This window comes from Myodes glareolus, chromosome 2, assembly GCF_982192425.1.
Source record: "Myodes glareolus chromosome 2, mMyoGla1.1, whole genome shotgun sequence".
NCBI classification, from domain to species: domain Eukaryota; kingdom Metazoa; phylum Chordata; class Mammalia; order Rodentia; family Cricetidae; genus Myodes; species Myodes glareolus.
In genome coordinates, this window is record NC_142027.1 from 132776459 (window position 1) to 132800114 (window position 23656).

The window sequence follows — 23656 nt, forward strand, 5'->3', positions numbered from 1 at the left end:
CCCTCCGGCTGCTGAAGGATAAGCAGGAAGCTTTCATACATTTTTCTTTGACTTTACTAAAAGTTAAATAAATGTACAGGCTTGTCCATAGCTGACTAAGCTGCAGGGGACACTGGCTCTCTCTAGGCTCTTCAGATCCAGACAAGAGCCCCTAAGAGCCAGATCCTCCGCAGTGGGCCCAGGGAGATGAGTCACGTGTGCTCTGGGTTCTCACAGCTACCTTGCCCCCTCACAGTCACACTCAAGACCTCGGGTTCCTCAGAATGGCTTTCAGCCCAGGCCATGCAGCTCTCTCAACTGCTCTCAGCATTTTCTCCACTAGACACTGCCCAGTCTTGTCTTCTGCCTTCTGCCTCCCTTACACCAAGAAGGAAGAGTTTTCAGGGCCCTAAAGCCAGAGGAGCTGATGGCCCAGGACATGGCGAGTCACACATCCTAAGAAACAGGGATGACAACCCCTTTCTTTGAAGTGGCATTTCTAGTGGAGGCAAGAAATGAGGCTGGCATCTGAAGGCATGTCCATTGGAGGGAGGAAATGCCATCCTGGAGCTGGGTGGGGATGGCTCAGTTCGAGAGTGCCTAGAAGAGCCCTTCGAACCTTCCCCTTAGCTCCCAGGCCTCACAGAATAGCCACTTGGAAAATGCCTGTTTGGGGTGGGGAGAGTGTTCCACAAATAGGTGCTGGCTCGCTGACTGGAAGGAGCTGGCCCAGGGTGGAATGGACTGGGGATGCACCAGAGACAGAAGGCAGCCGTGTGGATCTCTCAGCACGGAGATCCTGTGGGGGCTGCAGACTCTGACTAGGGGTGCCAGCATCACAGGCTTCCTTCCCTTTTCTTTTCCAAGTATGAAGTTTTCTGTTCTAAGCAGCTTCCAAAACACTTCCCAGATCAGGCTGTCTTCCAGCCTTTTGTGGTCCCCTTCTCAGCTGAGGTACCAGAGAGCCAACCCTTTCTGTTGCTGGAGGAGCAGCCATGGGATGAAAGCAAAGACTTCTGGGAAGGCCAGGAGCCTATGGTAGGAGACACATGGCAGGCTCAAATGTCCTCCAGGCAGCATGGCCGTCCAGTGCAGGCTCTGGGGACTCAGCTCCTGAGAGACAGTCACCATGGTTACTGAGAGGAGGAGGCCATCTGGGTGGAGATAAAAGTCTCGATGACACCATGGTTGGATGGCAGCAGGTGGCTGTGCCCGTTGGTTGAGTCGGAGCTCTGGTACAACACCAGGCTGCTCGAGGACACTGCAGAAGCAAATGAGGTCACTGGCTGTCGGCCACGCCCCCTCTGACCTCCACCCCACCTGTCTGTCCCTAGGGATGCTCCAGAGGGAGAAGGCAGAGTCTCACTTTCTGAATCACAACAGATTCCAGGAGCCCAGGTCATCCCTCTCCCCTCAGGGCCCACAGGAAGCCTCCCAGATGCTGGGCTGAGTCAAACACTAACATGGCTGGAAAAGTTTTTGCATTACTGGGACTTGAACTGAAGGCCTCATACTTGAATACAGCTCCTCAAGGTATTTTACAGATGTGGTTAACAGCGAATTGGCTTTCAGTAAAAGAAGTTACCCTTAACCGTGGGGGCAGGACACATTAATCAGAAGCCTTAAACTAGAGAGGAAACTGAAACTTCCTGGAGAAATTCTTTCTGAGGCCGTGTTTCCTCCTGCTTGCTGTTGTCCCCAGTGTGTCCCAGCCCGCTGCTGGTCTGCCTGACAGATGGCAGGTGCACCTGGCCTGCAGCTGTGCCCCACAACTCCCTGTACACAGTGTGGATGGTATCGACTCTGTCTCGAGAGATCCCAAACTGAAGAAAGTGACAAAGTGAGCCCTGGGGCTGACCTGAGCCCAGCCTATGCCGCCATCACTGGGGGGTCTGAGGCTCAAGGGATAGCAGCTTTCCTGAAGTCAGGAAATTGGGGACGGGGGACACTCCAGACCCGTAAGCCAAGTAGGTGGAGCGGGACAGGCTGAGGGATGCAGGTCTGTTCAATGTAAGAACATGAGCCCTCCCAGCTTCCAGATGAGTGAGGCCTGGGTAAAAACTGAATTGTTTGGGGTTTTGTTTTGTTTTGTTTGTTGTTTTGGTTTTTCAAGACAAAGTTTCTCTGTGAAGCCCTGGCTGTTGTGGAATTCACTCTGTAGACCAGGCTGGCATGGGGCTCACAGATCCACCTGCCTCTGCCTTCCAAGTGCTGGGTTTAAAGGTGTGACCACCACACCCAACAAAAACTGAATTTTTAATTCTGGCCACTCGAAGAATATTAAACACTGAGTCCTGGGGTGATGGCCTGGTAGGTAGGCGAGAAGATAAAGAAGCTGAAAACTTGATGTTAATCCTGGGACCCACATGGTAGAAGGAAAGAACTGACTCCTGAAGTTGACCTCTGACCCCCACACAGGAGCACCTCCCCCACTCTCAGTCCATTGCACACACCACCTCACATCCTACTGGGAGACAGCAGACTGCTCACCGGTGGGGCTGGTGCTGAGGCGGTGGGCCGGCTGCAGGTGCTGGATGCTCGATGGGTCCTGGCTGGGGATGTGGATGGTGGTGGCTGGAGATGATGGTTCATGAAGCCCAGGCTCACTGGAGGCCTCTGTGTCTGAGGTGAAGACCTAGGCAACCAGAGTAAGGCCCTGAACCCATGGCAAGGAAGGTAGAGCTTCAGGTGGGGCTTCAGGAGGCAGGGCCTTACCTGCTTGGTGGGCGTGAGGCTGGCAAGGGCGCTGAGGTTGGTGTCTGTGATCAGCATGGTCTGCGGAAGCAGGCTTGTGTGCGTGTACTGGGCCACCTCAGGCTTGTGGCTGTAGAGGGCTGGGAGGAGAGGACACAGATTTGGCTCCCTGGACTCTGCCCTCAAGACAGTGCCATGGGGCCTGATGGATAGTCTGAAGGGGCAGTGCGTGGGGATCCAGTCGGAAGAGATGAACCCCCTGTCTTCCCATTATAGGGACCTGCTCTGCTAAACCGACTGGGAAGCAGCCAGGGGAAGGCCCAGCACCAACTCCAGCTCGTTTTATGTTTGTTCCCCTGTTACCCCAGTGGGCCTATGCTAAGTACAGCTGATGTATTAGATGCAGATGCTGCTGTACTAAATGCAGGTGCACTGTTGTACCAAGTGCGGGCACCCCCTAATACTGTGCTCAATATGCTATGCTGAGCAAAGGACCACAGCGAAAGGTGCTGTCGTGTGAAGCGCAGGTGCCCTTGTACCAAATGCAGGCCTTTGAAGGAAAGGCCGGTGGCCTCCGTCTAGGACTCCCAACATGAAGCAGCTTCACATCTAGCCTCTCCAAGAGACTTGAACACTCGCCTAGCACAGAGTAATGCCGTACTCTCCCAGGAACTCCACTAAAAGCAGGACGACCACCACAGGCAGAGATTCAGCCTCACACAAGTCCATGCTGAAGTCTAAAAGGTCTGAACCCAAAGCACTGCATAAGGTTGGCTCCATGGCCCATTTGATAGGCCACTTTAGGCAGACCTGATGTGAGGCTGTGTGAGTGAGTGTGAGAGAGAGAGTTGGGGAATATTTTAAAGTGTGTTACTTTTGTTTATGCTGTGGAATGTGTTTAATGATGTAAAGATGTGTTGCTTTTGTTTATTCTGCATTTGTTTAACTCCAGAGCTGTGATTCTTTGCCTGTCTAAAAGACCTGGTGATCTAATAAAGAGAGCTGAACAACCAATAGCAAGGCAGGAAAAAGGATAGGAGGGGCTTGCAGGCAGAGAGGACAAATAGAAGGAGAAACAAGGAAGAAGAGGAGCAAGGAGAGAACCAGGTGAGGAGGACCTAGGGGCCAGCTACCTGGCTACCCAGTCAGCCAGCCAAGGAGTAAGAGTGAAAGTAATCTGGGCGGTGGTGGCGCACGCCTTTAATCCCAGCAGTGGGGAGGCAGAGACAGGCAGAGCTCTGTAAATTTGAGGCCAGCCTGGTCTACAAGAGCGAGTCCTAGGACAGACTCCAAAGCTACAGAGAAACCCTGTCTCGGGGGGAGGGGGAATATATATACACATATATATTCATATATACATATGTATATATACACACACATATATGTAAGAAAAGGAAAAAGCCCAGAGGCAAAAGGTAGTCAAAATAATTTAAGAAAAGATGGCAAGAAACAAGCCAAGCTGAGGTCGGGCATTTATAACTAAAAATGAGCCTCCATGTGATTTATTTGGGAGCTGGGTGGCAGGCACCCAAAAAGTCAAAGAGTAAAGAATAAAAAAAGTTAAATAAATAAAAATAAAAAAAAAACGCGCTTGTGTGTGTGTGTGTCCATGTCCATCCACATGCAAGTGTAGGCATGTGAGGCCAATAGTTCCTCTGGTGCAACCCGCCTCTTTTGAGGAAGTTCTCCCATTTGTCTGGAGCTCAGCAAGCAGGCCAGATTGGCTGTTCTGAGCCCCAGGGATCACCAGTCAGTCTCTGCCTCAGTTCTGGACTTACAGGAAACACACACCGCCACATCCCATGCCCCATGGAGTTACAGAAAGCACACACAGCCACGTCCCATGCCCCGTGGAGTTACAGGAAGCACACACCGCCACATCCCATGCCCCGTGAAGTTACAGGAAGCACACCCCGCCACGTCCCATGCCCTGTGGCTTCTGAAGGATGCCTCTTAAGCACTTGACCGAGCTATTTCCCCCAGTCCTGCATGAATCCTTGGTCTGCTTGATGTAGTTCCCATCTGTCATTGCACAGCTACCAGTGTCCTGTGGCAGGTGCTGCCCACGCTGCCCTGGAGTAGTATGTAACGTGATAAAGCCACAAACCAGCTTTCTGAAAGTGGGAAAGCCGTAGGCTAAAGTATGCACAGCCCCGAGGGCCTCAGAGAATAGCTGGTAGCCTGCACCCTAGTGCCCAGATAAGCAAGGCTGGGAGCATGACCAGTGGACACCAGCATTGCACACGTTGAGAAGTTCACACTGGCTCCTGTGCACACACACAAGCAGGTTGGTGGCCTGTAGATACCTGCACCACACACAAGCAGACCACAGCACCTGCCCTGTCTTGTGCCCACCCACAGCCACCCTCTAGGCCAACATGGGGGATGCTCACCGTGGGGGCTCTGCAGCTGGGCCATGGTGGCCATGAAGGGGCTCTGGGTCACGTGGCTCTGTACAGGGGGCATAAGCGGCTGCTGGTAGGAGGGGTGCAGTGGCTGGGAGAACTGGACCGGCTGCAGGGTGGTCAGGCTGCTGCCCATGCTGTTGATGACGGGCACACTCTGTGCCTGAGTGGAGGCCAGACCTGGTGCAAGACAGGCAGGAGTCAGCCAAGCCTCATACCCGCCACTCCGTGTCCTCTCTAGCCCCGGACCCTCTGAGGGACACCCTCCAGGCCTTTAGCTGATCTGGTGGGAAAGGCAGGCTGGGAGTGGATTAGACATTGTCCGGCTGGCTGCCCTGGAGCCCTGGAGGTTCCTCTGCAGTGGCAAAGGCCCTGGCTTTGCTCTCTGCTCCCCTCTCCCAGCAGCTCCCTGTCTTAGACACTGGGCAATAGTTCCTGCATATAAAGGGTTTGAGACTTTAAAAAAAAAGTCACACAATGCACCCTTACTGCTTTCACGCAGTCTTCTCAGACTGTAGGGTTTCAGTGTAATTTCTACATTGTGTTTATTGGTTCTGTTTGGGTCACTGTCTCGGATCATGGGTGCCTAGATACAGACACTCAGAAAGTAGGAATTGGATGGGTGGATGGATGGATGGATGGATGGATGGATGGATGGATGGATGAGTCTCAGCAGCTCTTTCCAGATCCCAGACTGCAGGAGGCACAGGGGCCCCACTCACCCCACCTGCTTACCAATGACCAAGGTGGAGGCGCCTGTGTTAGTGAATGTGGAACCCAGGGAGGCCGGCTCCCCTGTCCCAATGGTCATGACCCCAGGCAGCGAAGCCATGATGAGGTTCTGCGGCTGCTGGTTGAGTCCTGGAGAGGTCTGCTCTAAGCTGTGCAGCGCTGTCAGGGTGCTGACTGGAGGCAGGGGACCCCCAGTGGCTGAGACCTGGGAGGGTAAGTCAGGGTGAGTTAGCGTGTCCCCACCCTGTCTCCCAGCCACAGAAGGTGGGGCAAGGAGGGGTCTCCACACAGGGGTCTCACTCACCAGCTTGGCCTCGGTGCTCAGCAGGCTGCTGCTGGGCTCCAGGCCTGTGGGGGACACTTGGTGTAAGGCCGTAGACACAGTCACTAAGGGACCGCCGCTGCTTGAGGGCACCTCGGCTGCCTCACTGGTTGCAGGCTGTCCATACCGCACACCTGGAGTGGGGACAGTGTCCAGCCTCAGCGCCCCCTTTCCTGTCCTCTCCTGCCCCACAGACCTCGCCACACCAGAGCTGTTTTTCTGGCACCCCGGCTTTCCTCCTGTGCTAGCTGCTCCCAGATCTGTGTCCCCCACTGCCTGGTGTGTCCGGTTCTGTGCAGAAGACTCTCAAAGAACAGAGGGACTGAGTCAAACTGGGGCTCAGAGAACTTATTGGAAATGAACTGAGTTGAGCAGAATGGACTGCAATTGGCCAAATTAAATTAAATTTCCTTAAGTGGGGCCAGAAATGAGTTCAGATAGATTGAGCTTTTGCTGAGCTGATCAAAATCCAATTGAAATGGACTAAATCGAATTGAGCTTCACAGTCAGCCCCTTATCCACAGGTGCAGCAGCCTCAGATTCAATCAAATGTTAGATTAAAAAAAAAATCTGAAAAAAATCCACATTTGTACTGAACATGTGCAGGATTTTTTCCTCTCAGTAGTCCTCAGCCAATACAGTTAATTGTCTGCAACATAATTACCCTGTGTCGAGTACCATAAGTCATCTAGAAGTTACTCCGTATATACGGTAGGATGCGCGTGCTGAGAGGGAGCTACTATAGGACCTACAAGAGGTCCTGGCACTGCTTCCCAGGCTCCAAAAGATACACTCTGCATAATGAACTGGATCACGTGGAATCCGTTTGGTCAAACTGAATGGTTTGCACGGGAATTGGTGGATTAAACTGTGATCTGAACACAGCTGAGTTGAGCTGAAATGGTTTCTTAGTTCATAGATCCACAGTGGTTGTGTTGTACTGAAGTATCCAGAGGCTGAACAGAGGAGGCTCGAGTGGGGTGAGCAGCGTGGCACGGATGGGGTTTTGGTGAGTGCGTGGGGTGGTGTGAACCAGTGTGTGTATCCGGCTGCGTGAGGTGCGTGGAGTGCACAGTGTGAACCGGAGTGAGGAGGGAGGGTAGAGTGGGTAAGAAGGAAGTGGGAGGAAACAGAAGCGGGAGACTGGAGTGGGTGGAGGCGAGGGTGGGGGGTGAGGGTGGGGGGTGGGGGGAGGGGGTGGAGCGCGAGCCGAGAAGAGCGGGATGGATGGAGCTCAGGAGGCACAGTGGAGGGGTGGAGCACAGAGTGTTTGGGGTGGTTGCCACCCCAGGGAAAGCCCTCTGGCCCTTCTGCCCATCGCTTTTCCTTTTCACTTCTTTTCCCAATTTCCTCCCCCACAGCACTCACCATGGACCTTACTGGGGGAGAGGGCGGATGTGGGCAGGCCAGGGGAGCTGTGAGCTGGCAGCGCAGGGCCTGGGCCTGGCCCTGGCCCTGGCGGGGGGCCGTTGTATGTGTCCATGGCCAACTTGTGCCGAAAGGCTTCTTCCTTGCGTCGGTTGGCAAACCAGTTGTAGACACGCACCTCTGTAACAAGGTTGGAGCCTAGTCCCTGTGCCTGTGACGGCGACACCCCTCTCTGGATGCACTCCGCCCTGCAAAGATGGCACCCATGAGCCTCCAGGCCAGACTCAGAGGAGGGAGGAGACGTTAAGCAGTGGAGTCCACCCATGTGCTGAATTTGATAAACCCAGATTGCAACACCAGTCCTGCTGTGTGACATTGGACAAGAGACTTAGCCTCTCTGACCTTAGTCAAGAAGTGAACAAAATAGCCATAGGGCTGTAGAGGAGATGATACAAGTGCCCCCCCCCCCCAAGTGTTGCTCGGGTGGGTGGGGGATGCTGAGAATTCAATTCAAAACAATGGGAAGAAACTGACTCCTCTCAATGGACAGCAAGAGTTCTCAAGGACCGGCGAGCCCCCTGAGAACCCAGAGACACCTTCCCTTCCCCGGCTTCGCCTCAGCCCTGGCTGGACCACCATCCTACCTATTGCACTCCTCCACCAAGGTCTCCCGCTCTTCCTTGCTGGGGTTCTTCTGCCTCTCGTAGGCCTGGAACAGGATCTGCTGGGATGCTGGGCCCCACTTGAACCGGTTCCTCCGCCCCTTTTTGGTTGGCAGCTCATCACCTGTGGGTTCTTCAATCAGCCCCCCCTGCCCTGCGTGGGTGAACTCTGTGGGGACAGAGAAAGGCGAGTAGGGCGTTGACCATGCCGCCTCCACTGTCAGCTCACCTGACCTGCCCCCTCTGTCTTTGCCAAGGTGCTGAGGCAGCAGTGGCAGCTGAGAGAGAAGTCATCTAGTCTGAATTGCAGCTGTGAGCCAGTCGGGAGAGGGCTTGCCTAGAATGCATGAAGTCTGAGTCCAACTCAAAGTCAAGCCCCACCCACTGCTAAAAGAGGACTTGGTGCCACAAGTACCAGCACTCAAGAGGTAGGAGCAGGCAGATCTCTGAGTTCAAGGGCAGCCTGCTCTGTTCACCAAATTCCAGTCCAGTCAAGGCTACATAGACCCTGTCTTAAAACAAGCAAACAAACAAACAAGCAATTAATTAACTTGGCTCAGAGTGCAACATTCTGCACAGGGTGGCCCTTCACTGCCACTCACGCTGCCTCTGAGGTAACCATCTTGCTTCTGTCCACACTCAACTGAGTGGCCACGGGAGCCTGGACTAAGACCTGAGGTACCAGATACTATAGCTTGGCCCCTAAATCTGGAACACTTTGTCTATTTTTAATATTTTTGTTTGTGTCTGCATGTCATATGTGTGGGGTGCCCACAGAGGCCAGAGAGGGTGTTGCAGGCGACTGAAACCCCTCATGTGGGTGCTGGGAATTGAACTAGCATCCTCAGGAAGAATAGCATTTCTTTTTCTTTGAGACATGGTCATGCTGTGCAACTCTGTCTGTCCCAGAACTTGGTATATAGACCAAGCTGGTCTCTAATTCACAGAAATCTACCTGACTTTGCCTCATGAGTTCTGGGATTAAAGGCATTTACCAACCACAACTGGCCCTAAATATGTACTTCTTAAAAATGAACTCCAATAACTATATGATAAGATCAATGTAATGAGTTGCAAAAAAATTCAAGTTAAAACCACAATACATTATCACCATGTGTACATCGTGGTGAAAATGAAGAAGACCCACATTAGCGAGTGATGACAAAGATTCAGACGCCCCTGAAATGCTGAGACCCTGCTGGCTGGAGCACAAAATGACTGGGCAGTGATCTACTAAGACCTACTAACTCCGTAGCCAATAGAATTGTGTATACGCCTTCAGCAAAAAGCACAAGCGAAAATATTCAGAGCAGTCCAATTCACAGAATCAAAAGATCAGAAGCAATCCAAATGTTCACTAGAAAGGAATAATGTCAGCCAAAAGTGGTGGTGCGTACTTTAATCCCAGCACTGGGGAGGCAGAGGCAGATGGATCTCTGTGAGTTCAAAGTCAGCCTGATCTACATAGTGGGTTCCAAGTCAGCCAAGGCTCCATAGTGAGTCCCTGTCTCCAAAAATTAAAATAAAATAACAAAAATACCAAAAACAAACAAACACCACCACCAAAAGATCTGTAGATTTTTGTATATTTTTAAAGATTTTTTTTTTTGTTGTTGTTGTTGTTGAAGTAAGTCATTCCTTCAACTGAAAACCGGAAGACTGTTTTCCCCTCTGAGATTACTGAGCAGATAGGATGATGGCGCAGGGTTCCCAGGACCAGTCTGTGGCCCTGTGAAGAGAACCCCTGAAGGTGTGCCAGCAGAGGAGAAAACCAACCAACCAAGCCAGCCAACATGGTGTGCACAGCTCTGAGCTCAGCCTGTGGGAAGTGGAGACAGGAGGAACGGTGCAAGAGTCATCCTCCGCTGCGTAGCAAGTTTGAGGCTACAGTGGGCTACACATGAGCCCCGAGGGAGAGGGAGAGGGAGGGACGGAGGGACGGAAGGGGGGGGGGGGAGAGAGAGAAGGGAGGAGGGAAACAAAGCCAAACCAAGCTACTAAGTGTATGAAAGTCAGTTAAGGCCCTGGAGACAGCCGTGCCTGAAACAGCCCTGAACTGCTCACATTCATGAGCCAAAGAATTCCTTTCCTAAAATTCTTAAATCAGTTTCCTGAGAGAGCTTTAATGCTTTGGGCTCATCTCGAACATTCTTCTCCCATGCTTCAGTTTTTCCCTTAAAATTTAAAACTCTGGACTGGGGGCTGGAGAGATGGCTTCAGCACAGGTCGCTCTTCCAGAGGACTCAGGTCCCAGCACCCACGAGGGGGCTCACCACCATCTGTGACCCTAGTGCTGAGGAATCCGACACCTTCTGGCTTCCCTCTGCAGGCGCCACGGGAGGCACACAGACTTAACTTATGGTGGCATAACACTCTCTCACATACAAAATAAATAAAATGAAACCAACTCCCTCCTGGCTGCAGGCTCAGGGGGCATTTCCCGCTGGGGGCAGAAAGACTGAGTGCCAGAGGGTCCGGAAATTTTCTGTGAGGCTGGGTCTCTTAGGATAGAGTCTCACCAGGACAACTGCCAAGATGAGCTGAACAAGGGCAGCAGCAGCAAATATGCCAGAGTGTGTGGGAGAGGGGTGCATAGACCTAAACTCCACACAAGATCTAAAGGCAACTGAAGACTGAGAGCGGGAGAGATGCTCCTCCTCAGGAAAGAGCACACCAATCGGACACCCAGTACCAAATGGTCTGCCCAGAAAACACATGCAAGTAGCATACAGACTGAGCAGGCTCTGTTTAGGGATACATGTCTATACACATACTTTAAAAGCATACAGACTGAGCAGGTTCCATTTAGGGATACATGTCTATACACATACTTTAAAAATTAAGTAAAACAGATCTAAAAACAAAACAAAAACCTCCATCAAGAATCTGGGGGTCCAGCCCAAGTCACTGGGCGGCCAGCACTTTACCCCCCAACCATCTCATGACTGTTCAGCAACCACTTTTTTGTTATTGCTTTAGGTAGGGTTTTTTGTTTGTTTTTGTTTTGTTTTGAGACAGGATTTCTTTGTAGCCCTGGCTATCCTGAGGCTCACTCTGTAGACCAGGTTGGCCTTGAACTCAGAGATCCACCTGCCTCTGCCTCCCGAGTGCTGGAATAAAGGTGTGTGCTGTCATTGCCTAGCTTCATCAGTGATTTTAAAAGCACTTCCTCTGCACACCAGCATCCCACATCTAGGAACTTTTTCTATGTGGATGTCCTTTGCAAAAATGGATCATGAGAGCAGATCAGAAAAACCCTAAGTGACACAGACTGCTTTGAGAACCCTGAGAATGAGTGACATCAATTTGGACGTGGCAGAACACTTGTTACCCTAGCACTTGGGAGGCGAAGTAAGCAAGGCCATGAGTTCAAGGCCAACCTGGGCTACAACCCTGTCTCAAAAGTAAACAGAAGGCTGGGAACTTAGCTCTGTGCATGATAGAGCACACTGTTTGGCCAAGAGTTCCATCCCAAGTATGAGAGAGAGAGAGAGAGAGAGAGAGAGAGAGAGATCAAAAGCTCAGCGATCTCTAAGTCAGCAGTTCTCAGCCTGTGGGTCACGATCCCACAGGGGTTGCATATCATAATTTACATAATGATTTATAACAGTAGCAAAGTTACAGTTGTGAAGTAGCAATGAAATAATGTTATGGTGAGGTCACCGCAACATGAGGAACTGTATTAAAGGGCTGCCAAGTAAGGAAGGCTGAGAACCATTGATTAAGTTATAGTATCTGGGTGTACCCCTGCCTCTGAGTCTTTTCATGTTCCTCTTAATTGTGAAGCCCTTCTTTATCCCTCCGTAGGGACACTTTAAGACCTACGGAATGGCCATGCTGCTCATGGGACCTTCCGGAAACCTGAGCTAGTCTGCTCACCATTTTCCTCAGCACCGAACCCAGCACACAGTAAGGGCTCAATTAATACTATTTCTGGGTTTTGTCATTAGCATATAAAATCCATGTCTTTTGTTTTGTTTTGTTTTTCGAGACAGGGTTCCTCTGTAGCTTTGGAACCTGTCCTGGAACTAACTCTTGTAGACCAGGCTAGCCTCAAACTCACAGAGATCCGCCTGCCTGTGCCTCCCAAGTGCTGGGATTAAAGGCCTGCACCACCACCGCCAAAAACCCACATCTTACTATATCATAGTGATCTCTCTTACTTCCCGTTGAGCAGTGTGTTGCTGGAAGGAGAGATGCAGCTTGTCTATCTGCAGGTCCTGGGTACCAGCCCTGCTCCCTTCCCTCAGTGCCTCGTGCAGAGTGGGTGGTAAATTTGGGGACATCCTCCGGGCTCCCTCTCTGTCTCACTTGTCTGTGTGCTGGGGGTGGCGACACTCCCACCCCACTATGAGCTGTGGACACCGGCTGGGGTCATTACTTACGCTGAGCCACCTCTCGCTGCTTGCGGACATACCAGGTGTACAGAGCAGCTCGCTTCTGCGTCTTCATGGGGGTGCCCTTGTTGAGGTGCTGCGACAGGTGGGACTGGTTGAGACCGGTGGTGTCCACCACCTCCCGCTGTGGGATGTTGTGCTGTTGCAAATAGGACTTGACCATCTTTGCCACGCGCCACGGGTCCTCCCTGGAAGGGGGTAAGGACAGGGTCTGCTGTCTGACACCAGGCTATGGCTCTGCTCTGTGGGTCGGACCTGTACTTGGGTCCCATATTGGGAGACATGGATGCACGAACACATTCCCACTGGAAACTGCCCGTCAAGTAGGGAAGACCCTCAACCTGTGACTCCTTCAAAGTTCCTCCCCTCTTCTGAGCCTGCTCATGAGTGTGTGTGTGTGTGTGTGTGTGTGTGTGTGTGTGCGCGCATGTGCGTGTATGTGCACACATGCCACAGTAAGTGTGTGGAAGTCAGTTTTCTCCTCCCATCCTTCCATGGATCCTGCAGCTCGAACCCAAGCCACCAGGTTTCTGCAACAAGCACTTTTACCTGTTGAGTCGCCTCACAGGCCTTGCTAAGTGAGTTTCTTTTTTTTTTTTTTGTAGATTCATTTATTATATACATAGTGCTCTGCTTGCACACGAGAGAAGAGCACCAGATCGCATTACAGATGGTTGTGAACCACCATGTGGTTGCTGGGAATTGTCCCGGGAAGAACAGGCAGGACTCTTAACCTCTGAGCCATCTCTCCAGCTCCTCAGTGAGTTTCAAACAGCTGTTAAGGGTAGGAGGAACTGTATGGTTCCCAGAACCCCAAAATGGCCTGACATGGAGTATGTCATGGATGACATACAAGTGAATGAGTTGATGGATGATGGATGGATGGATGGATGGATGATGGATAAGGTTGCTTGGATGGATGGATGGCGACCTGTCTGGTTGTTTGGCTTTTGTTTTTAGACAGCTTAGCATGAGCTAGAGTTAACCTGTAGCCAGGCAGTGGTGGTGCACACCTTTAATCCCAGCATTCTGGAGGCAGAGATGGGTGGATCTCTGAGTTTGAGGCCAACCAGGGCTTCACCAAAAAACCCTGTCTAGGGATGGGAAGGATTGGCCTGTAGGCAAGATTGTACAGCATTTTCTTAATTAGTGATTGATTAGGGACCAGACTTTTGTGGGTGGGCCGCCCCTGGACAGGTGGTCCTAAGGTATATAAGAATGCAGGCTGAGGTCAGGCAGAAGTGACACATGCCTTTAATCCCAGCACTCAGGAGGCAGAGGCAGGTGGATCTCTGTGAGTTCGAGGCCAGCCTGGTCTGTATATTGAGTTGCAGCGCATTGGGGCTGCACAGTGCAATTCTGTCTCTGAATGTAAAAGGAGTAGGTTAGGCCTTGCACAGAGCCTAAGCCTCCTCTGTCCACTTTAATCAGCTCAGGTTGCAGCAGGGGCGCCACCTAATGGCCGCTTTACTCAGTGACAGTGAGTGCAGAAGCCATTACATTCTTTTCAGTCCCCAGCTGGTTGATTCTGCAGGTTTGGAACTCAGTGACACAGAGGACTGGCTGCATCTAACATCCCCAACTGAAACCCTCTCCCAGCACTCTGAAGCCAGCCCCACAGTCCCTCTCCTTCCTAAAGTCAGCTCTGTTTCACAGCCTGGAGAATGCGGTTCTCACAGGCAGGGCCATGGCCAGTCAACCTGTGGGTCATGACCCCTTTTGTGGGGGTCTCCTAAGACTCCTGGAAAAGAGATTGACGTGACTATTCACAGGAGCAGCAAAATCACAGCTCGGAAGTAGCAACGAGCACAATCTGACGGTTGGGGTCAGCACATGAGCAACAGCATTAAAGGGTCATAACATGAAAGAACGTTGAGAACCTTCAGCTTAGACCCTCTTACTCCCTCCTGTTAGCAGCAGCTACAGAGCAGCAGGGGCGCAAAGAAAGTGGACGGAGTAATTGAACTCAGCACAGCAAAGAAATGAGGATGAATGACTCCGGGGTCACTGGGAGCGGCCTGCATCTCACAGCGAACCCAGGAAGTACGTTCCATCTGGACTCTGGCTCCACCTCTGACAAAACTCAGGTTCAGAAAAGGGAAACCTTGTCCCAGGTTGATCTAGCTGGGGCACAAGAATACTTCTCATCGCCAAGGACCCCACCTGCACATTCCTTCCTGCCTCCTTTCAGGGTCTTTGGAGTCTCACCCCTTCCCCCTTCCCGGGTGCCAGTCAGGGCTGGGAGAAGCGGGGACAAAGTCCAGCTTGTGCTTCTGCAAACATTTTTATCTGGTGGCCTCCCTCCTCGGGCAAGGGCAACCCTCGCCCTGCTCTCCTCCCTCCCTCTGGCCCTCACTACTTTTTCTCCTCCCTCCTCTGCAGGGCGACTGGTCACCTGGCTCTCAGTACAGGCGGGGCTTTTCTTATAGTCATCCAAGGTCTGTTTCTCTCTCTCCTTCCCTTCTTTCCTCCCTCCCTCCCTCACACATGTGTGCAAGCATATACACACTCATTCTGACTCTGCTGGAAGAAGTAAATGAGTCCCCAGTGGGACTTTGAAGACTTTGGGGCAGAGCCTGGCCCACATCAAGGGTTCAGTATGTGGAATGATATTGTTATAATCCTCAACATCACTGTGGCCCTGTGTACCCCTGTCCCCACAGCAGAACCCAGAATAGTGGACTTCTACCCTCATCTTATCTCCCTATTCTGGAGTCAAACAGGTGTCCCCAGTGTTGGACGTTTGGCTCTCTGGTTTCCAGACCATGGAGCTAAGAGGCTAGCCTGAAGGGCCACTCCTCTGGAGAGGAAGCCAAATTCTTAATAGGGGGAAGGAGTCAGTCTTAGATCTGAGGAAGATTCCCAGCTCGGCTACTCTCTCAATGGCCTTGCAGTGTGGTTTAACATCCATGTCCCCCCCACTTCTTCATATATAAAGTAGAACTAAAGATATTTCCTGTGTCTCAGGCCGGGGATATAGCTCAGTTGGTAAGCACTTGCCAAACATGCACGAAGCCCTGAATCCAGTCCGAGCATCACGTAAAGCTGAGTGCAGGTTGCAGCAGCACCCACCTTTAGTTAGTGTTCTGGAGGTGAAGGAAGAGTCGGGCACCCTGAGTTTGAAGCCAGCCTGATCTACAAAGGGAATTCTAGAACAGCCCAACTACACAAAGAAGCCCTGCATAAAATAATAATAATAATCACGAAACAAAGCAGGCACAGTGGCACATGCCTATAATCTCAGCACTTGGGAGGTAGAGGAGGAGGATCAGGAGTTCAAGGTCACCCTTGATATATCAAGTTTGAGGCAAATCTGGCACTTGAGACCCTGTATCAAGTACATGTGTGAGAGAGTGTTTTAGAAATTGCCCAGAGGGGGGCTGGAGAGATGGTTCAGAGGTTAAGAGCATTGCCTGCTCTTCCAAAGGTCCTGAGTTCAATTCCCAGCAACCACATGGTGGCTCACAACCATCTATAATGAGGTCTGGTGCCCTCTTCTGGCCTGCAGGCATACACACAGACAGAATATTGTATACATAATAAATAAATAAATATCAAAAAAAAAAAAGAAATTGCCCAGAGGGAAACCTGAGTTTAATACATCTTTAAACCCTTTGTGAGGGTTTTGGGCTTTTTTGTTGTTGTTTTGAGACAGGGTTTCTCTGTGTATCCCTGGCCGTCCTGGAACTCACTCTGTAGACCAGGCTGGCCTCGAACTCAGAGATCCACCTGCCTCTGCCTCCTGACTACTAGACTGAAGGCAACGCTGCCTCCATTGCCCGGCATCCTCGTGGGAGTTTTAAAGTCCTGCATGAGAAAGGATTTCTGGTCAAGCTGAACAGCAGGAATGATTGTGGGGTGGGGTGAACATGCACAGACAGGCTGGGGGGGATGAACATGCACAGACAGGCTGGGGGGATGAACATGCACAGACAGGCTGGGGGGATGAACATGCACAGACAGGCTGGGGGGGATGAACATGCACAGACAGGCTGGGGGGATGAACATGTGAGACAGGCTGGGGGGATGAACATGTGAGACAGGCTGGGGGGATGAACATGTGAGACAGGCTGGGGGGATGAACATGCACAGACAGGCTGGGGGGATGAACATGTCAGACAGGCTGGGGGGATGAACATGTGAGACAGGCTGGGGGGATGAACATGTCAGACAGGCTGGGGGGATGAACATGTGAGACAGGCTGGGGGGATGAACATGCACAGACAGGCTGGGGGGATGAACATGTGAGACAGGCTGGGGGGATGAACATGCACAGACAGGCTGGGGGGATGAACATGTGAGACAGGCTGGGGGGATGAACATGCACAGACAGGCTGGGAGACACACAGAGACAGGCTGGGGGTGGCACATGGGTAAGCATGCAAAGACAGACTTGGGACTTAAGAGTGCTGTGCAGACGTGGGCTAAGCCATCTCAGGCCCAAGTCTGGTCTTACTACATGAGTAAGTCATTTTGCCTCATTGGGCCTTCCTTCACTCATTCATGAAATGGGACTATTCATGTTACAGGTTCGATACTGCTTAGCTGTGTGTCATGCTATTGACCTGGTGACTGAGTGTTGATCTCACCATTCTTCAGAAGAAACTGGGACTCGGGGAACAGAACCCACCTTGCTGGCTGGAAAGGGACAGAGCTGAGATGGGAAGCAAGGCAGCCACTGTCCAGTGAAGCCTTCTGCACACTGCCCCACTGCTGTGTTTCCAGCTAGAAGAACCCTGCTGCTGCTTGACAGGGAGGGAGGGTCAGGAAACAGCAGGCTGGGGTTTAAGCAGTTAACAGCCCAGATAGAACTCTGGATCCCAAAGGCTCCTCTAGGAAGAGCAGGAGGTGTCCTCAGGGAAGGCTAATCTGCGCTCACTCCTGCCTGGAGTGTCAGGGCTGGATGGGGGACCAGGGTGAACATCCTTGGAGATGTCTTCACATCAGGAGAAAAGCAATGAACAAAGACACAAATAAAATAACTAAATGGTTAAGGGTCTGGAGAAAGTAGGTGGACACAGTGAAGGAGAGAGAAAGTGGGGTACAGCCCACATGCAGATAGGAGCTAAGAGCCAAGGAAGAAGTGGGGCAGGAGGGGGTGGTGGTCCTGATCAGGAAGACCAGGGCAGGCCAAGGTCATGAGGTAGAAATCAGCTTGTGCATCCAGGGCCAAAGTCAGCATCACAGGTACCAAAGAAAGGATAAGGAGGGTAGGGAAGCTGGTGAGAGGGGCGGGGGAGGAGAACTGGAACCAAGGCAGAGAATTTGCCTTTATTCCCCGTCTACCTGGTGGCACCGAAGCAGGGGAAGGAAAGGGACTTGCCCAAGGCCACACAGTAGAAATCTGAAGGATAGAAATCTGAGAGGAGAGTTGGGGTGTCTGCAGTGGCCTCACGCATGAGCATGGGGGGGGTCAGACCCCAGACCCACACCCCTCTTTCAAATGTAGGTCTTTGAACCAACGGCTCCCATAGGGAGTTGGTCCTTACACCCCCTCTTCCAGCCCCAACCTCCCCACTGCCCTGGCCTTTATCAGGTAGGGGTCCTCCCGCCCTTTCCCCAGGTCCCACTCCCCTGTCCTGAAACTAGAGGTCCTACTTTCGTCCCTGGGACATTTTCAGGTCCCCTTTGTTACCTGAACAATAAGTAACCCAGGTAGTTAGTTATAAACTCCGCAGGAACAAGGAGCTGGTTGATAATTTATAGCAACATCTCGAATTTAAATGGAAAGCAAATAGCACGCTGTTAGCATTAAAGAAAACCAACCTGGGAGAGGAACTCCAGCCTCCTCCCAGCTCTGCCTCTGTCCCCTGCCCCTTCTGCCAGCTGCTCTGAGACCCTCTCCCTCCCTGGCTCCTCTGCTCTCCCAGCTCCTCCAGCCCTCTCCCTCCTCATCCTCCCTGCCGTCCCTCTCCCTGTCTGCTTCCAGGACTCTGCTGGCCCCCACGGAGCACTTTGACCTCTGCTCAGCAGCTTTGGACCAGCCCCGCTCCAGCCTCTACTTCCCCTACCATGGGGCTGCTGATCGAGGGGTCCCACCTACCCAGGTAAGAAGACCCTTGGCACCCCTGTTCCCTGAGCCTCACACCTGAGCCCCTAGTCCCACCTGGGGCCCCTGAACAGGTCAAGCCCAGCCCCACCCTAACCAGGTTCCTTGTGCCCTGGGTCTGGCAATACTTGGCTCTTTGCCCTTCCCCTGCAGAGAGGCAGCCCTTTGCCCTTTTCTTCCTGCCAAGCCAGGGGGCCTGACTGCTCCCCTGCCCCTTGCCTAAGGTCCAGGGAAGTTCCCCAACGCTTCCAGCAATGCTGGGCTCCACCAGCCCTCCCCCACCCCAAGTCAGGATCAGGACCTTGGACAGAAAAGAGGCTGCTTCTTGAATATTCTCCAGAGATTGGCCACAAACTCCTCAGCTAGCCCTGAGGCCCTTTTCTTCAGAGCTCCTGCCCCAGTCCAAGTCTGAGCCTCAGTTCACTATCTGTGAAGCCGATTTAGTAACAGCTTCCTTCTAGGGGCCCATGTCCATATTACAAGTATGTAGGCACCATGAAATCCCCAAAGAAAGTAGCAGGCAGGGAGATATTCACATGAATTGTGGAGGCTTTGGGAATGGGGAGTGTTGTTCCCCACAGCCCCTAGGTCACCCTCCCCCCACCCCCTACTGGGCATCTCCCAGCCACATCCCGACAAGTTAATGATCACAGGCCTTATCAGAGCCTTTCGCTATTTATAAATTTATAAAACAAAAGAAATAATAAAGGTGCGTGGGTAATTAGTAACCAGGTCAGCTTTGCTGAGGAGAGGGGAGGCATCAAGACTGGGACCCACCCAGCACTCCAGGAGATGGGGAGCCACACAGCAGATGAGGGGCTATGGTTTGGGGAGGCCTCCAAACCTGCTACTGGCCAGGTGGGTTAGCAGGGAAGTGGTCGTCCCTAGGATCCATCTGCCTCAGGTAAGAAAATCCCCGGCTTACCCTGTCAGATGTTTAAGGCCCTGGTGCGTCAGGAAATCCCCTAAAAGCCCTGACCTCAGCCCAGTCTCCTCAGAGACTTTTTGCTAAACCTGGGGTATGACAACCTAACATAGAAGGTAGAATTTGTAGGAACGCAAATGACCACAGCGGCTAAAGAATTCTACCATTCTGGTTTCTTTGTCCTCCATTTCAAAGTGACCTCGGGCCTGTGTCTCCTTTCTAAGGACCGGGCTGCAGACAGTAGCTCAAAGATATGGGGTATAGGGACCAAGCGGAGGAGTAGGTAGGTCCGGCAAGAACCCCTTGGGCTGTCTCCCCCGAGACCACCAGCCTGAAGGCCACAGCTCCCGAGGACTCTAGCCGGGAAGTGGGCCGCTATGGACTCTTCCTGGGTGCTGGGGACAGGGTGGGGTCTTACTGCAGAAGTGTCTCCACCACGGCTTTCTGGTGGGCTGCCTCCTCCGGGCTGAGGTTCTCCAACTCTTTCAGAATGGGTGGCGCGAAGTCTTCCCCATCGTCATCCGTGTCATCCTCCGAGCCACGCGTCTCCCCCAGGCCATTGGGCAGCTCGGCCAGGTCCCCTCGACTCCCACCGCAGGACTCCCCCTTGTCCAGGGGACCATCTCCAACCATCAGGTAGGGCCCTGGCTGCTCCCCCAAGGCCTGAATCAGAGCCTCCTTGCTCAGGCCGGACTCCAGCAGGGCAGCCAGGAGCTCCGTCTGCAGCTGGCTGAGCTTAGAAACCATGGCTCCGCTGCCACCAGGCCACGCGGCCCAAGGCCACTGAGCTAGCCGCCTCCCCCACCCACAGCCGGTGTCTACTTGCCGGCAGGCTGGCAGTCACAAACCAGGCTTGCTATACCTACTGCCCCCCCAAATCCCACTAGTCAAGCCCCGTGGGCACCCCCAACCCCCAACCCTGGCCCCAGCGGCCAGTGAATCAGGGCCCCTGCCTGCTCTGTTTACATTGGAGCTGGGGAAATTCTCCAAGGTTCATATTTATCCGTGTGCTTAGCGAAGGGACTGAACTTTGGACTTCAGCCTTGCAAAGTGCAGGCCTCATGGCAGTGAGAGCAACCAGACCAGGAGCCGTAGCCCGCAATTGGGAGTGAGCAGAAGGGCGGATGGGGGAGGTGGAGCGGGGGCCAGGGGCGCTGGGATAGAAGTATCAGCAGCCAGGAGGCCTCTGAGAGCAGTGCTGGGTCCCACTGCCAAGGTTTCGGTTGTTTTCAACCCCGGGGCAGGAGAACTTTTAAAGCAGGTGTCTTTGGCTGCGGAAGCAACCAAAAGAACTGGGCCCCTGGACCAGTTCTCAAGGGCAGAATTAGGTCACATTCCCGTGAGTAGGGTCACTGTACCCAAGCCCAACACCAGACTCCCAGTGGGAAGGACTTAAGACTTGTGTTTTTAACACTTCACATTTCTGTGTTGATGTCTTTGCCCTTCCCATCATTGTACAACCCTGACCAGGAGGCAGGGGTGTGTGTGTGTGTGTGTGTGTGTGTGTGTGTGTGTTACTTTTTGAAACAATCTTACTATGTTGTACAGGTTGACCTTGAACTTCTGATCTTTCTGCCTCTACCACAGCCAATTTCATGAAGTGCCGGGGATGAAACCCAGAGTCTGATGTATGCTAGGCAAGGACTCATCAACGGAGCCACACCCCCTAGCCCCAAAATGCGTCTTTTAATTTTTCTCAAGTATAAGTTTTTTCAGCACTACTTAATGAAAGCACTCAATATTTTTATCTTTTTGAACGTAGGGGGGGATGTAAGTGTATGTGTGGTGTGTTTGTGGTGTGTGTGGTGTGTGTGAGTGTGGGGAGGTAAGTGTGTCTGGGGGGTGAGTGTGGAGGGTGAGTGTGGGTGTGCGTGGGAGGTGAGTGTGTGTGTGTGTGTATGAGTGTGGGTGTGTTTGACTGCTCCGGCGTGGAGGCCAGAGGACAGCAGCCGGAGTCAGTTCCCTTCTTCCTCCGTGTGGGAGCTCAGGTGGTCAGACTTGGCCACAAGCACATTTACCTGATGAACATCCTGTTGCCTCTTGAGATGTTTTTAGTGCATCCCAGCACTGCATCACACTATCCAATCTACTTAGAGCATCCGCATCATCCTAAGAGAAACCACATCTACTGAGCAGCCCCTCCCCGTGCAGGTCTCCAGCCCAGCCTCTGGCAGCCACAGCCCGACCAGCCCTCCCTCCCTGGGCCTGCCTATCTTTAGCATTCTGTTTGCAAAGCTCACTCGTCCAGAGCATGGGTTTATCCGCATTTATTCCTTCTCTAGTGAATAAAGGGCTATTGGGAGGCGACAAGGCTTCCCCACGCATCCGTGAGCGGCTAATTGTGGTCCTCTACCTGTGACTACAATGAGCAAGGCTGCTTGCTCACAGCAACCACATTCAAGCTTTTCTGTGAATGTGTTTTCCATCCTTTCAGGTTTTTCATTAATGTAAAAAGCATGTCACAGACAAAGAGTTCTGGACCAGCCAGGGCTACGTACTAGAAAGTCATTCAAAAACATCTGTGAATAAAACACCAAACTTTGCATTAAACAGGCCCATCCTTCCCTCACTTCGTCCTAGCCAGGCCCCATTTTCCTCCCATGAGGGAGCTTGGCCCCCACGTTCCCATACATCCCTTTGCTGGTGAAGAGCGCTACCCCCAAACTGGGCCGTTTCCAGAAACCTTCAAGGTTCTTTGGAGCCAGGATAAGTTTTGCAATGGAGGAGGAGGAAGAAGGGGAGGAGTCAATAGCCAGGAAGCCTCCAGGCCAGCAGCAGTCCAACCCAACATCCTTGCCGGTCAACCGTGTCCCCTTCTCACAAGGCCCTTCTCCTGTCTGATGCTGCCCACAGGAGTCATCCTCAACAATCATGCCACCAGTCACGTGTGGCACCAGTCATGTGGCACCAGTCATGTGTGGCACTAGTCACATGTGCCACCAGTCACACGTGGCACCAGTCACGTGTGGCACCAGTCACACGTGGCTACCAAGAACTTGAATGGTGGCTGAGATCTGTGAAATGTTGAAAGGGCTGGAGAAGCAGCGGAAAAGCTTGTCCCTGCATGCATGGGCCCCTGAGTTCCATCCCCCACGCACGCATTTAAAAAATAATTAAGTTAAAATTTAAGGTAATTTAAATTGCATCTCATTAAAGTGAAATTCATTATTATCATACCATATTGCATATAGTTACAATTAATTTAAAATTATTTTATCATTTACTTATTGTGCTGGCTACTTTTATGTTAGCTTAACACAAGTTAAAGTCGTTTGAGTGGAGGGAACCCTTTTGAGAAAATGTCCCCACTAAGTTGGCCTATGGGCAAGCCTGCGATGAATTTTCTTGATTGATGATTGATGTGGGAGGACGCGGTTCACTCGGGGTGGAGTACCATGAGCAGATGGTCTCAGATGGTATAAGAAAGCGGGCTGGGCAAGCCAGGAGGAACAAGCCAGTAAGCATCACCCTTCATGGCCTCTGCATCAGCTGCTGCCTCCAGGTTCCTGCTGACTTTGCTCAGTGGTGTGGTGTGATCTGACGGTTGTAAGCTGAAATAACCTCTCTCCTGCCCAGGGTGCTTTTGGTCATGGTGTTTATCCCAGCAATAGAAACCTTAGCCAGGACAACACTTACTTACTTTCTATTTTTTTTAAAGCACAGGTAGATGGTGCTTTCCCTGCCACATTTGGGATCAGAGGGAAATTCACAGCGTCCATTCTCTCCTTCCACCTTCCCTGGGTTCTGGGGACCAAACTCGGTTCCAGGGGTCGAACTGCGGTTGTCAGGCTCACACCAGTGGTGAGCACCTTCACCACTGAGTCGCCTCGCTGGCTCTATTTTGGTTTGGTTTGGTTTGGCTTTGAGGCAGGGCCCCACTATGAACCCTGGCTATCCTGGAACTTGCTATGTAGATCAGGCTGGCCCTAAACTCACAGAGATCCTGCCTGCTTCTGCCTCTGGAGTGTTGGGATTAAAGATATGAATCACCATGCCCAGTACTTTGGGTATTGATAGTTTATTATTGTTGTTGTTGTTGTTGTTGTTGTTTTGAGACAGGTTCTCTACATAGCCAGGTTGTTTTTTTTTTTTTTAGACAAGGTTTTACTAAGTAGCTGAGGTT

At 52.1% G+C, this 23656-nt stretch overlaps 1 protein-coding gene and 1 long non-coding RNA gene across 3 annotated transcripts; one reads left to right on the forward strand and one right to left on the reverse strand.

Moving 5' to 3' along the window:
• Positions 1 to 31: 31 nt before the first annotated feature.
• On the reverse strand, positions 32 to 20425 carry Hnf1a (HNF1 homeobox A). The gene is made up of 10 exons (XM_048449569.3): positions 19952 to 20425; positions 12548 to 12747; positions 8145 to 8331; positions 7501 to 7748; positions 6115 to 6266; positions 5814 to 6015; positions 5067 to 5258; positions 2695 to 2813; positions 2470 to 2614; positions 32 to 1240 (listed from the first exon to the last, which is right to left on the reverse strand). Exons 1-10 carry the CDS (start codon positions 20278 to 20280, stop codon positions 1113 to 1115), a joined length of 1902 nt encoding a protein of 633 aa, XP_048305526.1. The 5' UTR covers positions 20281 to 20425; the 3' UTR covers positions 32 to 1112.
• LOC125410217 (uncharacterized) lies at positions 18295 to 21254 on the forward strand. 2 transcript variants are annotated; one of them, XR_015737323.1, is made up of 3 exons: positions 18295 to 18606; positions 20023 to 20169; positions 21082 to 21254. It is a non-coding gene; the product is annotated as an uncharacterized LOC125410217 (long non-coding RNA). The 2 variants fall into 2 exon arrangements; XR_015737324.1 differs by having other exon boundaries at positions 21121 to 21254.
• The last annotated feature ends 2402 nt before the right edge of the window (positions 21255 to 23656 follow it).